The sequence below is a fragment of the Lepidochelys kempii genome, chromosome 7 (assembly GCF_965140285.1).
Source record: "Lepidochelys kempii isolate rLepKem1 chromosome 7, rLepKem1.hap1, whole genome shotgun sequence".
Classification (NCBI taxonomy): domain Eukaryota; kingdom Metazoa; phylum Chordata; order Testudines; family Cheloniidae; genus Lepidochelys; species Lepidochelys kempii.
This window is the reverse complement of record NC_136386.1, coordinates 13,595,017-13,620,085: the sequence shown is the minus strand read 5'-3', so window position 1 is coordinate 13,620,085 and position 25,069 is coordinate 13,595,017. Positions and strand designations below refer to the sequence as shown.

General features: G+C 38.6%; 1 protein-coding gene across 1 annotated transcript in view; it reads right to left on the bottom strand.

The window, feature by feature from the left end:
• CNTN6 (contactin 6) overlaps positions 1-25,069 on the bottom strand; it is a 228,069-nt gene that overhangs the window by 9,264 nt on the left and 193,736 nt on the right. Inside the window, exons 13-20 of the mRNA XM_073351147.2 lie at positions 19,477-19,652; positions 19,019-19,136; positions 17,873-18,031; positions 17,632-17,781; positions 12,925-12,995; positions 6,558-6,792; positions 5,760-5,875; positions 4,118-4,304 (exon numbers count right to left, since the gene is read on the bottom strand). Coding sequence (XP_073207248.1) covers positions 4,118-4,304; positions 5,760-5,875; positions 6,558-6,792; positions 12,925-12,995; positions 17,632-17,781; positions 17,873-18,031; positions 19,019-19,136; positions 19,477-19,652 — 1,212 coding nt within the window. The remainder of the gene's footprint in view (positions 1-4,117; positions 4,305-5,759; positions 5,876-6,557; positions 6,793-12,924; positions 12,996-17,631; positions 17,782-17,872; positions 18,032-19,018; positions 19,137-19,476; positions 19,653-25,069) is intronic.

Sequence of the window (25,069 nt, the reverse complement as noted above, 5' to 3'; positions counted from 1 at the left end):
GGAGAAGTGTGAAAGGACAAAAGGATTTGTGAGTTATAGAAGAAGCCCCTAAAAGGCAGAAATTGAGGTAGGGGCTATTTGCAGGACTGCCTTGAGGCCACAAGAAGGCACTCAGACACACAATGACATATTCAAACTGCTATATGTAGTAAGCAGCTCACAAGAAATCCATAGGCTAAAAAGTTTCACCCAAAATAATCATTTTGAAGGGTAAGTTTATCTGCATAAAGCAGTCACTTCAGACAGGAAAAAGGACTAAATTCACTAGATAAACTGTTGGTTACAAATTTTGTGTTCAGCTCTAATTCTGATGTACTCTTTTGAGGAATAGGCAAAATTCAGTTTTGCTGATAGTGAAGGTTACAAAAAGAAAACATACATTTTCTCTCTTCTACAAGACAATCAAAATTATACCTTTTAATTTTTCTAGCAGCAAAAGTTGTAGATCCGTTCCAGGAAGCAGTATGTAAGTTGTGGGCTGAAGGTGGGGAGATGGGACCCAAGGTTATGATGACCAAATTTATTGTGGGTAAAATAAACTATATGAACTGTAACTGAAATGTAGAGTGAGAAGGAAGAAAAGGAGTACTAGTGGCACCTTAGAGATGACCCAATTTATTTGAGCATAAGCTTTTGTGAGCTACAGCTCACTTCATCGGATGTATTCCGAAGTGATAAGGGTAGATCTTGAATTATTTGGCCTTCCCTTACGCCCTAAGTATGATTCTGTCAATGGGTGTCCAATTCCCATTGAAATTCAATTCCCATTGAATTTCAATGGGAATTGGACACCTAACTCACTAAATCCCTTTTGAGCATTGCAGTGTTTTTCTAATTCATAAAAAGATACATTGTAGCATTTTGATGTGTACTACTTAAAGGGAATTTCATGATTATATTTAAATGCATTGTTAGTCCGCATAAAGTCCTCTACCTGTGCATACATGACCACCTCTCCATATGCAAACAAGAAGTATAAAATCTAAAAAGGAGATGCAGTTAAACAAAAATAAGCATGGCAACACTCAATAAAATTGTCTCTTAAAATGACATTAATAGGGGATTCACTCTTTCTAAAGCCTAATATTCAGGAGAAAGGGAAGATTATTCAGGAGCAACAAGCAAATGCAAAAGATTTTGAGAACATTGAGGGCTTTTCACACACACTCTAATTCTGGACTGAGAACTCCACTCTAACTCTATTTTTTCTAATAATACTTGAAATATATAAAGAGAAAAGGAAAACTGTCCTCATAAGCTGGATGTACTGGGCACTACTGAGCTTTCATAATGTATCATAACACTACATATTAAAAAGTCATTTGGTTCCTCTTAGTTGCCAATATGTTTTGCTTCCAGGATATGCCATATTTCCAGGTTCTATGCCAGGTTTCTGCCTAAGTTATTTTTCACTTCCAACTCAGAAACCACTGAAAATTAGGAATTTATTATGAAAATGATGCCAAAATGTATAGCAGAGTTTCCAGACAGCACTATAATAATATATTTGGCTTTATAGAGCCCCTTGTATGTGTATTTTTTCATCTCTAGAAATGATATGTAATAAAGGCAGAAAAAAAGCAGAATTAGGACTGGGGTTAAGATAAATATGTGAGAAGTATCTCATAAATATAAAGGGAAGGGTAACCTCCTTTCTGTATACAGTGCTATAAAACACCTCCTGGCCAGAGGCAACCTCCTGTTACCTGTAAAGGGTTAAGAAGCTCAGCTAACCTGGCTGGCACCTGACCCAAAGGACCAATAAGGGGACAAGATACTTTCAAATCTTGGGTGGGGGGGAGGCTTTTGTTTTGTGCTCTTTGTTTACGTGTTGTTCTCTCTTGGGACTGAGAGAGGCCACACAGAAATCCATCTTCTCCAACCCATCCTAATCCAAGTCTCCAATATTTCAACCAGTATAGGTAAGCCAGGCAAGGCGTATTAGTTTATCTTTTGTTTTATGTGAATTTTCCCGGTGTTAAGAGGGAGGTTTATTCCTGTTTTCTGTAACTTTGAGGTTTTGCCCAGAGGGAGATCCTCTGTGTTTTGAATCTGAATATCCTGTAAAGTATTTTCCATCCTGATTTTACAGAGATGACTTTTACCTTTCTTTCTTTTTTAATAAAATCCTTCTTTTAAGAATCTGACTGATTTTTCCATTGTTCCAAGATCCAGGGTTTGGGTCTTTGATGATTTTGTAACCAACTGGTTAGGATACTATTCTCAAGCCTCCCCAGGAAAGGGGGTGTGTAGGATTTGGGGGGATATTTTGGGGGAAGACATCTCCATGTGGTGTCTTTCCCTATTCTTTGTTTAAAATGCTTGGTGGCAGCATACTGTTCAAGGGCAAGGCAAAGTTTGTACCTTGGGGAAGTTTTTAACGTAAGCTGGTAAGAATAAGCTTAGGGGCTCTTTCATGCAGGTCCCCACATCTGTACCCTAGAGTTCAGAGTGGGGAAGGAACTTTGACAGGTATTCTGAATGTATTTAATAGCAAGGAAAAACTGAATACCACTTAGTAACTTATATGTCTAACATTCCCACCACTGTATCTAATTAAGGATCAGTACAATTTCTAGCTGTAAATGCTATCAATCTTCAAGGGGCAAAAGAAGTTTAAGTAGCTGATTTAAGCCTTTGACAACAATGTGCTTATTTAGATCTCATCTAGACATGACATGTCTGGTTAATATTCAGATTTTGTTTTGAATCTGCCATATGGTATGCACATGCATGCTCAATATTGCTCAAATTTTTTCTGCAAACTCTTGCTATTTTTATCCATTTTATCCAGTGCCCACTGACCTTAATGACTTCCACAAGAATTGGATCAGTCTTAAATCTTATTCTTATCATGATTCCACAAATACATCTCTTCTTTGTAGATCTGTGGCATAATGCTTTTTCTAATGAATGTTTACTGTTAACTAATAGGTCTCTCACACCACTTTAAAGACTCTATCCTTCAAGATGCTTGGTAGCTCCTGGACTGCGCTTGATACTTCCAGCATCTTGCAGAATCAAGCCTTAAAACACAATCAGTTATTAGCTTAATTGGACAGCAGTCTAAAAAGGGAGTGGCATGTTTTGTCATAATTCTGTTACTATGGGAAATTTAAATGACTAAATAATCTGCCTTTATATGAATCCAATACATATATTTGTTTCACTCTGCAGAACAGTGGAAGACAGCAATGTAACCAGTAACATTTACAAAAGAACCCACCCCAAACTCATATTCCTGGTTCCAGATATTGTTGTTGGCCATTTGGAACAGTTTTTCTTTATTGACTCGCTATCTCTTTTGAAATCACATATGAAAACATGCAGAAATGCAGCACATAATTGCTATTCAAAAGTAAATATTTATCAATGGCTGCCACATGGCAGCATCTGAAATGCCATAGTAATTTTATGTTCTAAAAATGGGGAATTACTGGGGGGAATCACCTAAAGGTAGAATAGAACAGATAAAATAATCTGCAGGGGTGAAATCATGGTCCTATTGAAATCAATGGGAGTTTTGCCATTTAGATAAGTCTACATATTTAGATAAGTCTACATTGCTCGCAACTGGCCCATTTCAGCTGACTTGGGCTTGATCTAAGGGACTGTTTGATTCTGGTGTAGACATTCGGGCTCAGCCCTCTAGAGCCTTGAAAGGTGGGAGGGTCCCAGAGCTCAAGCTGCAGCTGGAGCCCAAATGTCTACACCGCAATTAAACAGACACTTAGCTCGAGCCCCTTACCCCTAGTCAGCTGGCACAGGCCAGACACAGGTGTCTAGTTGTAGCCTAGTCATATCTGTTGTGGCCAGGATTTCACCCCAGGAGTTCCCTTTGCCTATTTACTGAATTGGCATCTCAGATATCACAGGGTAGGAAACTGTTGGTAAATGTTGACTTTTTAATGTTGACTACTCTGCCTATTAACAGCAGAGGGAGAGATAAATTAGTTTATTTTATTTTGTAAATGTACTGTTTAATTCTGTGAAGCTATTATGGATCCATTTATTAACATCACCACATAAAACAAAGATGCATTGCGATATGTTGATTTAAGGTTAGGCATTTGTTCTGCTTTTGTATAACTTATTGCGTATGAAATTAAATACATACGTGACTTCTTAGTAGTGATGTTGACTGGAGTGCTGGATGGTCCTGTCCCAGCTGTGTTGTAAGCTCTTAATGTTGCAAAATATATTGTGTTGGCCTTTAGTCCTGTGATGTTTTTTGCTGTTACATTTCCACTGACTCTAACTTTACCAGCTGCAGTTTCCTTGGAATCATCTGTCCAGTATAAAACCTGAATATTAAGAGCAAAGAACAGGCAGTTCATTGTTTTCCCACCAATTACAGTCTTGATTGGAAATGAGACAAGCCAGCAACTAAGGTTTCAAGAAAGACAGCATGTTTTGTAATTGAAACTGTCAGGAAATAAAATTAACCATGAATATTTATAGTGAAGAAATAAAATTTCAGACTCTGAATACAAATTAGAAAAGCAAATGAGAAATCCTTAGCTTTATAGATGTCCAAAAGGGAAACCTTGATAAGGTAAGATATTTTAAAGGCTTGTCTGATTTTACTATTTGAGCATATTTGAAAAAGACTTAAAAAGACACAGTGAGACACTTATATCAGCCATCAAGGAGGTTTTTACTTATGAATTTTGATACAATAGCAATTATTTACTTAGACCCTTCTCTTGCTCTAATGGATGTTTGATTTAGTAAGGCTTGCATACTCTACACCCCTGCCCCTTTGTTTGATACGTATGTTCATAATGATAGGACAATAGAATTTTAAATATTTCTGTTGTCTGCATTTGATGTATTCTAGGCTTATTTTATGTAGAGAAGTGGTTTTTTTCATAGTGCATGTGAAATGGGTTGGATTTACAGCACCGGAAGCACAAATAATATTTCAGCGTTATTCATAGACCATATAGAGCACAAATAATGGTAATGTAAAAAACTTCCCCCCAACCTTCACCAGTGTGCCTTCCTGAAGGCACCACCTCTTGGGATCAATTCTTTCCCAATTTACATCCCAGGAAAACCCATTGATACCAATGGGGTTGCATGTGGTGTACATCCAGGTGGAGTTTGGATCAAGTCTTCACGACCATTCAGTACTAGAGACTGCCAATCAGTGTGTGAAATGGGGAGAAATGTGCTGTTATTGTAAGCGGTTATTTTTTATGACCTGGACAGCTATTCACTAGGAGCTGGACTGAGAATACCAATGTATTTCATATAAGCTACAGAACAGTCTTTTGATGGTAACTACTTTCAGTTACTCTCAATTTCAAATGGATTTGTACTGGTGACCCAATGTTAAAATACTTGCTCTAGCTCATCTCTATGCCTCAAAGCCACCCGATGTTGCTCAGATATTATAGTGATGATTATGTTATAACAACATGAATGGATGGCTAGATAGTTATGGTTTTTAGAATAAAATGCAAGTCTTCTTATAGTACTCAATGCAAAAGTGTAGACCTAAGTGCTGTTCGTGAAAATTTAATTTACTTTAGTTCAGAAGGCAAAGACAGAACTGCGGTATAGGACTGTAAATACTTGTGTTTATTTCAGGTGAAATGTTGCTAATGAGAGTTGGGTGAAAGTCTCTTATCCATTAACTCGCTGTAATGGAAGGCAAGCTAGAATATGCATGGCTTTCGGAAGAGATATGATTGCAGTGAAGTCTGAAATTAACATCTTTCAACAAAATATATAATTAATTTTGTGTGCATCACCTCATAGCCAAGTACCCTTCCTGTATGCCTGTTCCATGCAATAGCATTCCAAGATACTTCAACTTCAGAAGCTGAAAAGCTCTGCACAGAAACCCCCATTGGTGCAATCTGTGGCTCTGGGATCATAAGAAAGAAAATGCATGTCTGTAATAAATGCAATTTACAGAACATATCATTTGATTAAAAGTTAGAACATCAAACGTGCAAGAACTTAAAAGGAGTAAAAGGTATTATGGTTAAGGCACTAGTCTGTGACTCAGGAAATTTGGTTTCAATTCCTGGTTTTGCACAGACAGCATATGTGACCTTGGCTAAGTCAGTAAGGGCATGATTTTCAAAAATGCTTAGCACCTATACCTAGAGCCAGATTTTCAGAATAGCTCAGCTCTAATTTAAGCGACAAAATAAGTGGCCACATTTATAAAAGAGCTTGACATTTTGGATGCCAAACTTTTTAGAAGAATCTGGCAATAAGCAGCCTCGTCTAGCCTTCTTCTGAATCCACTCAGTGGGGGCTGCTAGATACGGAGTGGTTTTGAAAATCTGCCCCGGAGCTCTCTTCACCTCCAGCCCCTATCTATAAAATACAGGTAATGTTTTTTTCCTCTTCTACCACATTTTGCCTGTCTTGTGCATTTAGATTGTAATCTCTTTGGGGCATGGAGTGTTTCTTAGAATATCTGAGCAGTGCCTAGCACAGTGTGGCCTTGATCATGGCTGGGGGTCTACAAATGCTAATAGAACACAAATAAATGTAATGATAATAATAATAAATAAATAATAATGAATACTGTTTACCATCTTCTCCTGAGTAGACAATGAATATAGAGCTCAGAGTCCCTTCTCCTTCATTATTGTAGACACCCACTTTAACTTCAAAAGGAGAGAGAGGTATAATACTTTCATTTCGGTAGACATACTTTGATGCTTCTACTGAAGCCACTACTGCCTTCGTCCAGCTTGTTGAACCAAGAGGCCGAAACATAATGATGTAGCCAAAACCTTCCCCGTTTTGTAGTTCTTCAGAAACTGACTGTAGATGGAGAGGAAATCAATCAATAAGCATTTGAAAGTATATATGGTTTTAATTGAATCTTCATTCTATCAGTATATTTCAGTTGTATTGATCTGGTTGACTGTGCCTTAGAGAAGATAATAGTGTTTTCTCCATCAGTCAATTTAATATTGAAATAAAAATCAAAACAATATATCCACTGAGGCAATCAATTTAGAAACAAAAGATTTGATCAGTCCCATTAAAGGCATGCTCTTGCAAGTGTGAAGATTTTTAAAATTAAAAGCATTTCACTCAACTCAGGATGTGTCTGAATCTTTTCCCCCCACAGGGACTGAAATGCTAATTTTGGATGATTTATAAGGAGAAAAGAATTTGTAAAAGAGCAAATGTATATACATAAGTGTATGTTAATTGCATACTTATAAGCACACCACTTTTATTTCAATTTTTAGCATGAGTGCCATCCCAAGTGCATAAAAATGTCCTTATTTAAGTTTGTCTTGCATAGAGATGTTACTGAAATCTCCTCTCAAGGTATCTATTAATGACTCATACCAAGCGGGCAATTTCATCAGCGCTATTGCCAGTTTGCCCTTTTTCTTATGAGAAAAAAAATACTGCCAAATTGGCATTTCAAGGAGAGAGAACATTTGTGTAATATTTTGAACAAGAAAGTGAAAGGATCAGTGCTGCATGATACAAGATATACTGGATGTATTCCTTAGCAATATATCACGTCGTGCAAATATTCACATCAAACAAAGATGCACTGAAAAAGCAGCCATGCAACAGTGATAGAAAATCTGGAGGTATACACAAAGGCAGGAAGAACACCTGAAGCTTCAGTGAGCTTAGCTTACAGTTCAAAGATCTACTGTGTGTTGGAATCACCATGACCATCAATATTGGAAAAAGGAGGAAAAAAAGCAAGAAGAGCATAACAAGTTTCCTAAGAATCATATTTTAGCTTATTTTCCTTAATCCTCCTGAGCCCAATGGCAAGCAAGACATGAAATAGTAAAGCTTAGCATCTATATTGAGCTTACCATCCTTGAAGTGCTTTACAAACATTAATCCTCAAAACCCTCCATAGTATAGTTTCCCCTTCTATTTCTTACTCAGGACTGAGAGAGTTAACTATGATAGATTATGGTGTGTGTGGGGAGGATATGTCAGAGTTTAAGCTATTTGCTAGAGCATTTAATTTGTTTTGAGGCTTTTGTGACCTCAGATTTAATCAGGGTGGTTAGTCAGTTCATCACAGGAAGCAGAAGAGTTGTGTTCTGTTTTGTTAGCCTGGTATAATAAGTGTCTCCCATGGCTGCTCCTCAGGACAGATTGTAGAGTCCAATATGTTAGATTTCAAAACAGGGATAATTTGATGTGGGTGTTTTGGGGTTGTTGCTGTTTTCTTTCTTCATGATGGATGAACAGAGGAGAGGAAGCCAAAAAGTGGAGAAAATAGTATATTGAAAAATAAGAAAACCATCATTGAAGTGACATGGGTACACAGGGTGCCTGATATACAAGACGAGAAATACCTTCGTAGCACTAACAAAAAGCCCATTGTGCAATCTAAACTCTGATTCCAAGATTCCTATTTGCTCAGTAAGAAACTGTAAAATATTTTACTGGAATCACCATTTGCTCTTAGATTCTTTCCATAGAGGGAAGAAAATAACAGCAGTGTCATCTCTCAAGGCCATGGAAATCAAGAGCTGCCACTTATTTCTTGACATTGTGTAATAGAAGAAGAGTTTATCTAAGGAGGCTGAGTGAAATGTCAGTTTAACATATGATCAAACACAGGTGAATTTTGATTAGTTGTGGCCACTAATTATGGAAATTGCACCATTTAATTGTCCTTAATCTTCTCTAGAATTACACCCTATCTATGAGTTCAGGACTCTCCACTCTTTACAAAGGGAAGCAAACTCTAGGGGCAGGATCAGATCATGCTCCCCCATCACCCTGAACCATGGAGGAAGTTCCATCACTTTAGAGAGGGAGCACTGTGAATTGAGGAGCCTGACCCAAAGTCCACTAAAATAAATGGGAGTCTTTCCCCTTAAAACGTGTTTCATTTTGTAGAATGTCATATATACTCACTCTCCCCAGCTCTCTCCTACACAGGAAAGGGTGTGGCCTACTTATAGATTCATAGATATTTAGGTCAGAAGGGACCATTATGATCATCTAGTCTGACCTCCTGCACAACACAGGCCATAGAATTTCACCCACGACTCCTACAAAAAAACCTCACACCTATATCTGTGCTATTGAAGTCCTCAAATCGTAGTTCAAAGACTTCAAGGAGCAGAGAATCCTCCAGCAAGTGACCCGTGCCCCATGCTACAGAGGAAGGCGAAAAACCTCCAGGGCCTCTTCCAATTTGCCCTGGGGGAAAATTCCTTCCCGACCCCAAATATGGCGATCAGCTAAACCCTGAGCATATGGGCAAGATTCATCAGCCAGATACTACAGAAAATTCTTTCCTGGGTAGCTCAAATCCCACCCCATCTAACATCCCATCACAGGCCATTAGGCCTATTTACCATGAATATTTAAAGATCAATTAATTACCAAACTCATGTTATCCCATCATACCATCTCCTCCATAAACCTATCGAGTTTAATCTTAAAGCCAGACAGATCTTTTGTCCCCACTGCTTCGCTTGGAAGGCTATTCCAAAACTTCACTCCTCTGATGGTTAAAAACCTTCGTCTAATTTCTAGTCTAAATTTCCTAGTGGCCAGTTTATATCCATTTGTTCTTGTGTCCACATCGGTACTAAGCTTAAACAATTCCTCTCCCTCTCCGGTATTTATCCCTCTGATATATTTATAGAGAGCAATCATATCTCCCCTAACCTTCTTTTAGTTAGGCTAAACAAGCCAAGCTCCTTGAGTCTCCTTTCATAAGACAAGTTTTCCATTCCTCGGCTCATCCTAGTAGCCCTTCTCTGTACCTGTTCCAGTTTGAATTCATCCTTCTTAAACATGGGAGACCAGAACTGCACGCAGTATTCCAGGTGAGGTCTCACCAGTGCCTTGTATAACGGTACTAAAACCTCCTTATCCCTATTGGAAATACCTCTCCTGATGCATCCCAAGACCGCATTAGCTTTTTTCACAGCCATATCACATTGGCAGCTCATAGTCATCCTATGATCAAACCAATACTCCAAGGTCCTTTTCCTCCTCCGTTACTTCTAATTGATGCGTCCCTAGCTTATAACTAAAATTCTTGTTATTAATCCCTAAACGCATGACCTTACACTTCTCACTATTAAATTTCATCCTATTCCTATTACTCCAGTTTACAAGGTCATACAGATCCTCCTGTAGGGTATCCCTGTCCTTCTCTAAATTGGCAATACCTCCCAGCTTTGTATCATCTGCAAACTTTATTAGCACACTCCCACTTTTTGTGCCAAGGTCAGTAATAAAAAGATTAAATAAGATTGGTCCCAAAACCGATCCTTGAGGAACTCCACTGGTAACCTCCCTCCAGCCTGACAGTTCACCTTTCAGTAGGACCCGTTGTAGTCTCCCCTTTAACCAATTCCTTATCCACCTTTCAATTTTCCTATTGATCCCCATCTTATCCAATTTAACTAATAATTCCTCATGTGGCATGGTATCAAATGCCTTACTAAAATCTAGGTAAATTAGATCCACTGCGTTTCCTTTGTCTAAAAAATCTGTTACTTTCTCAAAGAAGGAGATCAGGTTGGTTTGGCACGATCTACCTTTTGTAAAACCATGCTGTATTTTGTCCCATTTACCATTGACTTCAATGTTCTTAACTACCTTCTCCTTCAAAATTTTTTCCAAGACCTTGCATACTACAGATGTCAAACTAATAGGCCTATAATTACCCGGATCACTTTTTTTCCCTTTCTTAAAAATAGGAACTATGTTAGCAATTCTCCAATCATACGGTACAATCCCTGAGTTTACAGATTCATTAAAAATTCTTGCTAATGGGCTTGCAATTTCTTGTGCCAATACCTTTAATATTCTTGGATGAAGATTATCTGGGCCCCCTGATTTAGTCCCATTAAGCTGTTTGAGTTTTGCTTCTACCTCAAATATGGTAATGTCTACCTCCATATCCTCATTCCCATTTGTCATGCTACCATTATCCCTAAGATCCTCTTTAGTCTTATTAAAGACTGAGGCAAAGTATTTGTTTAGATATTGGGCCATGCCTAGATTATCCTTGACCTCCACTCCATCCTCAGTGTTTAGCGGTCCCACTTCTTCTTTCTTTGTTTTCTTCTTATTTATATGACTATAGAACCTTTTACTATTGGTTTTAACTCCCTTTGCAAGGTCCAGCTCTACTTGACTTTTAGCCTGTCTCACTTTATCCCTACATGTTCTGACCTCAATAAGGTAGCTTTCCTTGCTGATCCCTCCCTTCTTTTACTCCCTATATGCTTTCTGCTTTTTCTTAATCCCTCTCTGAGATGCTTGCTCATCCAGCTTGGTCTACAACTCCCGCCTATGAATTTTTTCCCCTTTCTTGGGATGCAGGCTTCCGATAGCTTCTGCAGCTTTGATTTAAAATAATCCCAGGCCTCCTCTACCTTTAGATCCATAAATTCTTCAGTCCAATCCACTTCCCTAACTAATTTCCTTAATTTTTAAAAGTCAGCCCTTTTGAAATCAAAAACCCTAGGTGCAGATTTATTTTTATTAATCCTTCTTGCCTGGTCTCCACCCTGCAATCTGGGTTGAATCCTCCTTTTCATATATCTAGATATAGGTTGACATTTTCTAAGACAACTAAAATATTTAACAGTGTAACTCCCATTAATTTCAGTGAGAGTTGTGTGTGTCTAAATCCTCTAATTAGCTCAGAAAATCCAAGCCACATTTCTTATCTTTAACAAAAAACCTGAAGGGAAGGAAGTGTTTTAGGTGTCTATCACTGATTCTAGGAGTGGTGACTGGAGTTTTAGTCCAGACCGTATCTTGTGGTTTGTATTTTTTAAGCAAGAGATTTCCTTTGGATGTGTGATTGGTCTTTAATCCTCTAATACTAAGTGTATGCATTGAAGACCTCATCTCTTTTAATATATGATAGTTTATGCCTTGTCAGCTTTATTAGAGCATAAGCTTTTGTGGGCCACAGCCCACTTCATTGGATGTTAATGGTATCTAGTTTGCATATTAATTCAAGCTCAGCAGTTTCTCATTGGAGTCTGTTTTTGAAGCTTTTCTGTTGCAAAATTATAAATGGACACAAATCTGACATCAGGAATCATAACATTCAAAAACCAGTAGGAGAACACTTCAATCTCTCTGGCCACTCAGTAAAAGATTTAAGGGTGGCAATTTTGCAACAGAAAAGCTTCAAAAACAGTCTCCAAGGAGAAACTGCTGAGCTTGAATTAATATGCAAACTAGATACCATTAACTTGGGTTTGAATAGAAACTGGGAGTGGCTGGGTCATTACACATATTGAATCTGTTTCCCCATGTTAAGTATCCTCGCACCTTCTTGTCAACTGTCTAAATGGGCCATCTTGATTATCTCTGCAAACGTTTTTTTCTCCTGCTGATAATAGCTCATCTTAACTAATTAGCCTCTCACTGTTTGTATGGTAACTTCCAACTTATATATCTTACTACATGTTCCAGTCTATGCATCCAATGAAGTGAGCTGTAGCTCATGAAAGCTTATGCTCTAATAAATTTGTCAGTCTCTAAGCTGCCAAAAGTACTCCTGTTCTTTTTGCGGATACAGACTAACACGGCTTCTACTCTGAAACCTGCCTTGTCAGCTTAGTATTCAAGAATAAACAACATGCAAACAAAAATGTAAAAAATGTTTAATGCAGAAAATGGCCAAGCAGATTAGCGTGTTAAGCAATTTTCTGTATAATAGAGATAACAGGGTTATAGACGTGTTCTAAATATATTTAGAGTATGCCTCTCAAACTGTTTAGTTCTATAAATTATTAATGACAAAGAAAACCTGATCTGTATCTTTCTGAGTATTTCTTTGCCAGGCAGAGGGTGAAAAATCCTGGCTCAAATTAAATCAATGACAAAACTCCCATTGGCTTCAAGGGACCTAGGATTTCACCCACATTCTTTTAGAAAACTGTTTCGATCAATTGATTTAAAAGTTACCTCCCATGCGATGACAAGCTCAGAGCGACTCCCTCCACCTCCGCTCACATTTGTAGGTGCCACTAGAGGAACTAAAGAACAAAGGACATTTGTGACTTGCGATTCACAGCAGCTGTTGTCAGATGCATGATTGCAGTCTCGCATTTCAGCTGTTTTTATATACAGGGATTCCGCTTTTCAAAATGCAATACATGGACTCTGTGGTACAACAGTATACTTTAAATGAGTTTAAATTATATTTACACATTTTCAGTTTTCTAAGACTGGGGACACAGAATGTGCCTGATACATGGGTATCCTGGCTCAAAAAATTAAAGAACCTAGTAACATCAAGCATCTGACGCTAATATGCATCAAATGATTGGCAAATGTTCCATTCAGACTGTAGCTATGTCCATTCAGATTGTAGTTGTATGGCAAATGTTCCATTCAGACTATTGATTTTCTGGCTAGTTATATATTTGTGCAGTAAACATGTTGATAGAGAAATATATATTTTTAATTAAATATAGGTTTTCCTTTTTCTTAAGAAACTCAGCACTCAAAAAAAAAAATGCCACCACATTTGTTCTTGTCGTTTGACAAGCAATGAGAAGAGGCCAATGGTGCATAAATATGGGGGCCTGATTCACCATGACACTATAGTTCCAGTGTCCAACTAATGTAATGCAGTGGTGATTCAAGCTGAGGAGCATACTTCATAGAAATCCCAAGTGAGGGATGGGGAAGGGAGGCAAGAAAGCCCAGGAAATTCCCTTCATCTTGCAATAAGTTCCCAGCAAAAGGAAACTGTTTTCAATTCTTTCTGTGAACCAGATTCTGCTACCTCACAATGTGCCAGATTCTGACAGCATTACTCAGATTAAATAGCAGCCCCCAAGTAGTACCATTGAGAAGGATTCTCACCTCCACTATGGCCCTTATACGTTACCACAGCAATGTAAAAAAAAATAAATAAAAAAAAAACCCCAAAATTAGAATGCTGGAGCTAGCCAAAAGAGCATTCCCCTCATTAGTAGCTTTGCTCAAGGCAGTTTACTCTGCCTTACAAGGCCTCCACTGCAAGACTTGATGTAGAGTAAAGTCTGTGTCCCTTGTGTGATGTGGGCCAGAAGGATATGTCAGAGGTGGAAAGGGTAGGGTTACATTTCATAGGTCCCTCAAATTATTGGGGCCTCAATGCACCTCAAGCAGGCCAGGTCTGAGAGTGAACAAAGGCTTAAAACCTTCTGAGCTGCAAGTTTTGTGCTGTGCCTCTCAGAGGCACACCATACAATCACACCCATTGACTTCAGTGGGACAATGTGTGGACTAAGTTGGTATTAAACCAGAGAACAGGTAGAGGAATCTGACCTTATGGGCCAAATTCAGTCACCTTTACCTTGAGAAGTCCCTTATTCTTGTCAATCTTCTATGGGACTAATGACATAAATAAGCTACTACTCAATATCAGAAAGATAGCAGACATATATGTTGACGTGCTTTGTATTGTTATTAACCAGATACATGACCACACACTAATTACTCCAGTACAGTTCTAAACCTTTGTGACGCTTCATCCCCTCTAGCAATTTTGTATATAAATCACAGTGTCTCTCCAAGAGAACATATTCTATAGCGCAAGTTTAGCCTCAAGCTCATATCTTCTGCACAACATTTCAGAGGACTGGGTGCAGACCAGTTGTTTTGCTTTGTTTTTCCATTTTTAGAAATTTGGAGAGAATATTGTTCAAAATGACTGTATTTGATGAAAGTAAAGTATTGATCTTTTGGTGGTTACATTTTATCACTCATATCCAACATCATTGTGTGCTTAATAGTTAAGGAATTTAAGATGGGAAGGAGGGGGATTAATCTAAAGAAGTAAATGAAGAAAAAGACTTTCAAGCCAGACTCAACTCGTGCTCCACTGTTCCATGAACCCGTTGATGCTCAATTAGCACATGTGTTAAATGAGTTCAGTCTTTACTACATTTGCATGGGGAAAAATTTATACTACTGCTCAACAGAGCCTCAACTGGGTCATAGTTGAGAAACAGATGAAAATTTACGGTTGAGTGCACCAACGGATGCTCAATTAATTCTCAGCTGCATTTTAATTAAATGAGCAGTGGCTCATTTGCATCCACAGATCTACTAATGCTCAATCAGGTTTTAGCTAGCAAAATAGCTATTACAACAGGGCATTTACAATTTACCCTTTCACTGCTAGTCTTCTGGTGCTACTGCTGTGTTCTCACTGTGAATTCATATTCTGTTAAGAAAAGAATGCTAGGCTGTGTCTAGTATATCTCTCTGCACAGCAGTTGTATTCAGGCTGTATATACAGCAGCTGGAATGTTTCACAGCAATGAAGTGTTTAAGGCACTAGTGCCTGACCCAAAGTCCAATAGAATTAAGGGGAGTCTTTGCACTGGCTTCCATGGGCAATGGGTCAGGCCCTAGTGAATGCATTGTGAGAAAGTTGTTCTTTTCTCTTATTTCAATTGCTCCCTAATTCTCTATTTTAAATGGTCTTGTTGTTGTTGGGTTTTTGTTTGTTTTTGCTATGCAAGTGCCATCTCTTCACATCTAGTCTTGTGCAGCCCCCTAGCAGAGCTACTGAAAGCTTTTCCTGATGGAAGGAAGCTTGAATTCCAACACACTAGTTCTCACTGACGCATCATGTAAACAGCAGCATTGCTAATTAAGGGAGGGAATCAGAAGTTCCTGACTGCAATAGGTGCTTGTGAAACCTCATCCTGAGAAGGTATTTTGGTATTTGTATCACTCTAGGTTGGTGAGGAATTAGAACCTCCCCTGGGCTATACTGAACTTTCATGCTCAGTCCTGTGTGAAGGATGGCACACAGCTGAACTGTCCCAAGAGCAGTTTTAGTAAGTCACAATTCCTCTCATACTCCCCACTTGCTCCAGGGGGAGAAGGTAGCAATTTATTATACCCCTTCTGGGGCTGCAGCATACTCCCCTTGCTCTTAAGAAAAGCCAGACTGTATCTTCACTCTATTCATCACCACCAGATGAATGAGAAGGGATGAGTCATCCCTTCCAGCTGTTTTGGGCCCCAGTCTTTAAAAAGCACATAGGCTCCCAGGGGATGGTAAAATGAAGGCAGCTGGGAGACTAAGGGAATTAGGCAGTTGGTGAGCACTTCTGACTTATTATTATTGATTAACTTGGGGGACAAAGGAGGAGCTCTTTTTGTACTGGGTACTTGCCATTGAGTTTGGTGAGATTCTGGGCTGGTTTCTGTGTTTTGAAATCTAGATGTGGTTGAGGTCTGTCTGGGCTAGATTGCCCTGCAGTTAGGTGAGTTAGCACCAGTTTTTTGGCAAGGCCTTTAGAAGTCAGAGCAGTTCAGTTTTTATTTGAATAGACCAGTAATTAGAGGCAGCTGAGTGAGAGGGGTTGAATCACTCATTCCTGCTATGTGTGGGACCCGCACTTTTAAAAGTATGTACCAGGGTATGTCTACACTATAATTAGACAACTGAGACTGGCCTGTGCCACCTGACTCAGGCTTGCAGAGCTTGGGCTAAGGCGCTATTTCACTGCAGTGTAGACATTTGGTCTTGGGGTGGAGCCTGAGCTCTGGGACCCTGAGAAGGGGGTAGGGTCCCAGAACTTGGGCTCCAGCCCAAGACCAAATGTCTACACCACATTTAAACAGTCCCTTTGCCCAAGCTCCACATCAGCTGGCCATTGTCCTTTAGTTGCAGTGTAGACATTCTTCAAGTAGTTGGTAAGATGAAGGCAGATGGGAGCCTAAGGGAGTTTGCCAGTTGAGGAAGGTAGGTTTAAAAAAAAAAAATACTTTCCCTAACTAGTAGGTACTCTACAAGGAAGAACCCACAATGGGAGAAAAATGGCATGTCGCCAACACTACTGCTATCTTTTCCTCTGATTGCACATATGGGGGCCCCCACCAGGTAGGTGTTATGACCCTGGTGGCTTCTGCTCAGGCTCTAGTCTAGACTTGCAGGGAATGCAGTTTGCATATCCCCACTGGCAAAAGCCAAGCAGGGGGAACCAACCAACATAAGAGGTGTTTGTTGGTAGAGTCCCTCATGAAGTAGGTAAAAGAGCTGAAGGAGGAGGTGGTTAGAGAAATGTGTATGGGCTAGGCTGACTTTGTAGCAAAGGGACTGATGTTTTGGCCACTGAAATCATTGAATACAATCCTATTGGCTTCAGTGGTCTTTGGATGACGTCCTAAGTTACTTCAACTATGCCCAGATACTCAGGTGATCTCAGACAAATTTTGAATAAAGATGTAAAATTTTGTTAGGGGTTCTACTCAGGAAGATGACATTAACCATTCCATACTGATACTTTGCTCAGCGGTGGGCATGTGCACACCATTATAACAGGCAGAAAACAAGATCTGTGATTAGTGTTTAAACAATAGAATTCATATCTTGTTATAACAGTATGACCAACCTCAGACCCGGTGTAAGAAAGATAATCTCCATTGATATAATTGGAGCTTCATTAAGACTGAATTAGCATATTATGAACTGAAAGATGCTTCCACAAATGTAATGTACACAGGGCATGGACCATGGCTCATTGATATCAATGCAAAATCCTCATTGATTTCAGTGGGCTTTGGAGCAGTTCCATAGCCTGATGTAATTTCATTTTTAAATAGAACAGAGTAGTGACTAGGAGGTTTCTAAAATCATTGGAACAAATCAGGAAAACTTACTTGATGCTTTTGTTCTTAGCAGCTCTGATGGTCTGCTTGGCTCCCCAATCCCAATGTTATTGCCAGCAACCACACGGAATTCATATTCAACCCAAGGGTTTAAACCAGTCACTGTTGCTGAATAGGTTCTACCATTGAGAACTTCAGGAACTAAATACAAAAGACATGTGAATGAAAATGCACCTTTGGAGTAAGTCTTGTGACATGCATGAAAGTGAACCAGAAATTTCAGATTTCTTACCGGTTGAAGCTGCCTGCCATCCAACTGAAAAAGGAGTCCTTGTCTGAACACTGTAGATCTGGACTGGACTATTATTATCTGTTCCTGGTCTCCAGCATAGCAGGGCAGTAGTGCTAGAAATGTGTTCGATTCTAACATCTTGTGGGGGACCTGGAGGGCCTTACAGAAACATATATTTTAGAGTAACTGATGCCCTAGGATATTGAATTCATTGTTGGACTGGATTGTGCAACCCATATTCACTCACTGAAGTCAGTGGGCCTGTCTCATGGAAATAAGGGCTCACCCGCATGAGTAAGAGTTACATAATCTAGCTCTCAAGGTTTCATGTCTTCATTAAATGCTTGAAAAAATGACATTCCTGGGGTATTTAAAACAAGATATTGAACATAAATATCTCTATTGTTAGCATGAAGGAACCAGAACTCAGTTGAAAGAGCTTTATTATATGACTATGTAAAATAAGATTTTGGACCTCACATTCTCTGAATATCCAAAATTCCCACTGAAGTTAATGGGGGATTAGGGTCTGCAAAGGTTGTGAGACGGAGCCTTATATCTAATAGAATTTGACTTTTCCTAAAGTTTGAAATGGATGCATAATTGAGCTTCAACATCTATTGTAGAGCATCTTCTTAGATTCTTAATTGCATCCCTGTATTTTAACAAGGGCCACAAAATTGGAGTCCCAGCAACCAGTAGAATGCACAGAATGTTCCATCCTAAGAACTCTAAATGGGGGGAGGAGAGAAGGCAGGATCATGACATTGCCTCTTTGCACCAATGTGAAGAATAACCTGGGCACACCTGTGGGGGAGCAGGATGTGCCATTCTGAAGGCTGGTGCAAACTGTGGAGACAACCTCCCCATTTACTGGAATGCTTGGGGAGGATGTTTGCCACCTGACCTTAAATGGGGCTAGCTCCAATTGGAATGAGCACTTACTCACCACCCTTACTTTGGCCAGTACCTACCCAATATAGTTTGGTCCAAAGAGAGCAATGAGTGTAGGAAATGCCATCACATAACTGCATTGTTATACCAGAGACCCACAAACTTTTTAAATTTCACCAACCCAGTTGCTGATGTTACCCATTTTACATTCTTACATAAGTTATGTTAGAATTCTACACTTAATAGACTTACCTCTTACAATTACATCTGCTGCTGCAGATAGACTGTCTATGGTTGTTTGTACCATGCAAACATATTTCCCGGAATGATTTAGCTGAATATTTCTTATCATCAAATCCCCAACAGATTCCTGGAGATAAAAGGAAGAAAAAGATAAAACTAATCACTCACAACATGTTTTCCAAACGGACATTTTTATAACTTGCTAAATATTAATAAAAATGCAGCTTTTAAATTAAAGCATTCATTGCTGTCATCAGTTTATATCAGTTTGACACTTTTATTATGGCTTCACAAATAACTTGAGCATGTTTATGAAATATAAGAAAGCACACTAAATGGATGTAACTTTTATAAAGGAGCAGTGATTTGACATGTGTATCAAAAATGGGAATTATGAAAGATGTTTATATGGTTTAAGGGCTGTTAAGAACAGCTTGATGAAGCACTAAAGAGTTTGAAGAACTTACTCCTCCAATTCTTTCAAAATGATTCACTCCTCTTTTAAAATCTATCACATCTCCATTGAATGACCATGTGAGCACAACCTCAGCGGAGGGGTCATGAGACACCTGACATGGTAGGACTATACTCTCTCCAACTGTAACATCCATTTTAGAAGGTGGAACAGTAATTACAGTCCTCTCTGTTGAGAAAAATCATTCTTTATTATAAACAAGTGTATAAAAATACCAGTATACGTTTGTAATAAAAAAATATTTGAATGATTTTTGCAACATTTCTGAAATGGCTTAAAATTGATCTAATGTTCTGCTACTGTCCCTATTAAAGAAACTGATCTTTGACATGTTGATGATTCCAGTGCATTATAAACCATTTATAGCTTCTTGCCAAGAGCACTGTGAATACAATGTGTGCTATGTATATCTTAGAGAAGAACAGAAAATGTGCAACATACCAAAATTCATCTCCTATAGTATGCTGATTCATAAATCCCACACTCACTCGACCTGACTTAAATTCAAACAAAACAGCAGACATTTTTGAGGCTGCTAAGACTATATGGGGAAGAGGAAGAGACATGATGATGCAGACTTTGAAAAACTGTCCTTGCAGAATATTGCAGCAAAATAAAATGTGGTCACTGTGTTTTCTTACTTCTTAAATAGAGATTTCTTGCCCTTTTTATTTATTAGTCTAATAAATTTAATTTTCATTGGCAGTTTCCCACAGTGTCATGTGCATTGCAGTATTTAGGCTCCAAAGGAGGCGACTCGAGAGATTGAAAAATCATTTAATCTTTTTTACCCCCATACACTAATAACGAGAGAAACAGCTCTCATTAAAGGGAAAGGTAGCTTGCTGAAGGGGAAAGACAGTGGTTTATACGATTTTACTATTGTTGGCATGTTTGGCACATAAACTTTGTGTGAGCGATTCTCCTGAATAAAGTGTCTCTGCAGAAACATTTATAAAATCATGAGAATTCAGATGCAAGTGAATAAAATGTGCACAGAATCCATTCAATGATAGTAATATGTTCTGAAAAAAGTAAGTGTGTGTGTGTGTGGCAGTGGGGGGAAGATGAGGGTTTCAGGGACTACATTAGTTCAGTAAGTCTATCCCATGCTAGGATTAACCCTGTGTATTGGCAAAGTATTTGAGAATTTTATTCAATATGGGGCCTTGACTTCAAAGGGATCACTCATTTATTAAAGGTGGAAGATTCAACTCTTATTAATTTGCTATTCAGACCACACTTTTAAGCAGGTTGCCAAAGTAGTTGCAATCACTGAGTGCTATGTAGGTGGGACCATTCTGTACAGTCCTGAACTTCAAGTGACTTCCTCACAGAGTTGAGTTACAACTTCTGGGACTGTCAAGACAGTGATCAAGTGGCAATGAGGAGGAATATTGCATTTTCTGTGATCCTTCTTTTGAACTAAAACTGGGTCTCCAGTTATAGTGTTTACACCTCAGTCTTTAACTGGCACTTCCCAATGAATTCAAAGAAAGATCTTTGTATTGTTAAAACAGATTAGGTGGTGCTAAAATCTTTTCTTTGCTGGACTCCCCCTTTAACAGGTACACATTGCAAGGAAAGGAAAAGGAGTCTTTGAAGAACCTCAATTCAATTTCAACTCAATTGCTGAAGCAGAGCAGACTTTTTCTTGGTTTCCATTGCGTGAATTAATTGCTGTTTAGAACCCTTTCTTTTAAAAATCAGAAGAGTTTCACATCACTTGTTTTTTTGAAGATTTGCCCAAGGGTGAAGGCATGACATGACACTATTAAAGATTTTTTTTTAGCCAGTAGAATAGAGAAAATTTTCCTTGTCTGGAAGCAAGAGTGGCAGGTGCATTACATTTCACATGGATTCAAATGCCAAATTCTCTGTTGGCATGACTCCACTGACTACAAATACTCAAACTCTGAAAAACACCCAAAGAGAGTTTGGTTCTAAAAATCTTGTACCTCATATAACATCAGTGTCGTTACACTAGGGGATTAAGTTAACCTTTTATGCCTAGCTTGATTAATCTTTAATAAAGCTGTGAATGTGCATTATATTTCCCATGTGCCAAGTGCACTTCTTGTCCTTCAAATTCCTCTTTGCAACATATATCCTTCACAGAAATCTTGCTGTGTCAATCTCTTCTAGGATGTTTGAACACCACCTGGTGCCTGAGCTGTTCTCCTGCAAATCTTACTCATCTGTATTGGATGGTAAATCAGTGGGAAAGGTACCTTTTGCCTATTCTGTAAAGCTATGTGTAAAGTTATAGCACTCTATGAATACTAATACTACTAGTAAAAACAATTTAGCCTTATAGGAAAGTTATATAAAAAGTTAGAAATTAAACCAATAGGGTTGTGTGTAAGTTACATGGGGCTCCATAGAAATCATTCAGAAACCTATGGAATGTAACAGAAAATGATATCCTTTCTCTTGAATTTTAAACCATTGCCTAGGGCAGTTTCACAATACATGGAACACCGGCCTCAGTTAGGTGACTAGAGTGAGTTGGGGATTTTTCAACAATTTTTTTGCCAGAAACTGCCAATTCATCAAATCTAAACATTTCTATGAGAGAGGGTTGGCTTTGACAATTTTTTCAACTAAAAAACATTTTGAAAGGAAAGTTGCCAAAATGAAACCTTTGAGATTTTTCTAAATAAAAAAATGCCAGTTTTCTGCTTCAAAAGGACTTTTCATTTTGAAATATTAGCTCAGTGGTTTGAGCATTGGCCTGCTAATAAACCCAGGGTGTGAGTTCAATCCTTGAGGGGGCCATTTAGGGATCTGGGGCAAACATTAGGGATTGGTCCTGCTTTGGGCAGGGGGTTGGACTAGATGACCTCCTGAGGTCTCTTCCGACCCTGAGATTCTATAGTTTAAAAATGGTCAAAATCAAAACAAAATGTTTCAATAATTGACCTAAGCTGATTTTTTAAAAAAAAACAAATTTCCAATTTGCAAATTTTTTTGGTGACTTGTATGTGTCACAATGTGGGGTAAGAAAATGTTTTGAAATCTTGAAAAAAATGCAGGATGGGAAAACTGTTTTCTACCCAGCAATATCTGTGAGTGGGTGGGGTCTGATGAGTCACATGTACACGCGAAAGAAAAACAAAATCTGTAAAAACCTGCTAGGAGCCTGAACACAAAGAAGGAGCAATTTATCCCTCCCTTCTTTCTTCTGCTTTTGCCTCCTACTGCCTCCAAATCCAGAGCTTTGTTTTCCCCCTCTCCCCTTTCCATTCTACCACAGTGCTCTGTTCACTACTCCAGAACTTAGCATTGCACAGGCAGGCACAAAGAGAGGGAGAGGGAGAAGGGGAACCCCCCCCAACCGTGCCCATTCTAGCAGTTAGCACCCACGTCTGCAGTACATCCAACTTCCACTGTGTCTGCCTATTGCTGTATCCCCAGAACCATGCCATTGTGACCACAATGAATTGTTGGGTAAGGTCAGCTGGAAGACTGTTTTTTCCAGGAATTATTTGAGTCACAGGCCCAAAGAGACTGAGAACAAACCACTATTCTAACATTTGACAGGAATACCCCGTTATAGAATTGTACAGATAGAATTCTTACTCCAATAGACAACTTGTCATTTTCTATAGAATTCCATAGGACTCATCCATAGGGATAGGCAAGCAGTTTGGAAAGTGTAGTACTAGGGCTTCCCACTACAGATCTGCTCTTTTGGAATATCAAAAGGCTTCCATTTATACACTGAGCAAGTCCATAACTACACAGTTAACCATTACCTGCAAAAGAGCCCTGCTTTCTCAAATCTGCTCAATGGCAGGTATCTTTTTATTTTTCCGCAAATATATTTTTAAACTTGAATTATATAGGGTTTGTGTGTGTGTGTTCCTTTGTGTTCATCATTCCTGCTGGACCATGTCACATGACATGCCTCATGCTTATTTATTCACTTAGTATGATCTTTGTTGTTTCCTTTATGAGGTTGTGTTTACAACCTCCACCTCCGATCCTTTCAAATGCCTCTCAAAATCTCTTGGTTTCCCATTATCTATCCATCTTGCTTAGTAACTGCAGAGATGTATTATATAGAATGTTTTTTTTTTCCAGAGACAAACAATAGATAAGATGCTGTGTGTTGAGGTATAATAAAGACTTCTATCACAAAGAATAAACAACTCAATGAGCAGCAATAAACTTAATTTGCACATTAGATATGCTTTTCCAAGTTCTGACATTTCAGTTGAAAATAATGCTGAAGCAATGAGCCCTATAATTGAACAGCCAAAACTTCTCCAGAGGGAAAACAAAAACAAATGTTCCCTGCAAACAAGATCATTTTTATACCATGTTATTACTCTGTTTTTTTAATACACTTTGTAAATGCCAAATGAATTTTGTTGCTGTTTTTAATGTGATTTTTTTGCATACTGCTCCATTAGGATGTATATATGGCGGTATGTGCAATGGTATCTAACTCTCATGAAGGAAAAGCTCCTCAAACACTACACGACTCATTTTATTCACTGCTAGCAGTGCTGTAACATTTTCTCAAATTACGCATCGCATTGGTACTAACTGCACTTCCAAAATTTGAACGTGAAAACTATCTTAGCCAGCTGCGGTATGGTAAGGAGGAAAGTCAAGCCTGCAGGCTAGACAAAATGATTGTGAAGTTACCTAAAATCAGCCAAATCAGAAAAAAAGCTGAGTTACAAATGATGCTGGGTAATCTGTCATTCTTATAACTACTATCATTTCTAAGGTTATCTAACATCGAGAGTATTCTGCTCATAGCTCTGATAATTGAATTTAAAGTTACATGTTTTTAACTTACTTTTCTCCACCTTTTCATTGTTACCATTTAACGTCACCAGGATGTTTTCATAAGAAACCAAATATATATATTGAGAATTGCAATCCATGCTTAATTAGCAGCAAGAGAAGGTATGAAATTTCCCCCAGTTTTTCCTACATTGATGTAGCTACATTGATGTAATGATTCACCCATCCACAGATCAGCAGGGACTGAACCCAGAATCTTCAGCACCAGTCACAAGCATCCTACTACTGAGATGAGGAAGTATCTTTATGAGCTGCTAGCAAGAGTACATTATTAACAATTAGGAGGCTCAGCCATGAAATGGAGGACAAGATACAGTTAGGCTTGTCTACGTTGCTATGTCAGCCTTCAGTGCAGTTGCACTAGTGAAAATGCTTAATATAGACATGATTTACATTGATGCAGTGCAATTTGCCTGTGTTTAAAAAAAAAAAAAGTAATGCTGTTAAAGGCAAAGGTAAAATGCACCATTGTCAATCACAGATGCACTCAGGGCTTGCAGATGAAGTCCCAGTGTAGACAAGGCCTTAGTCAGTGTATCACATTCACAACAGAGAGAAAAAGGTCATACAAGCATAATGCACTTTAACATGCTTCCCAAAACAGCAGTAGGAAGTCAGAGACATTTAAGTTGACAATCACAAAGAGATATTATAGCTACAAAATGGTCAATCCTCCCTTTTAGCTTCTCATGAAGGGTGAAATTCCCCCTTCCAATACAAACCTAGAACCCTGTTTTAATAAGGTAAGAGGTGCATAGGATGAC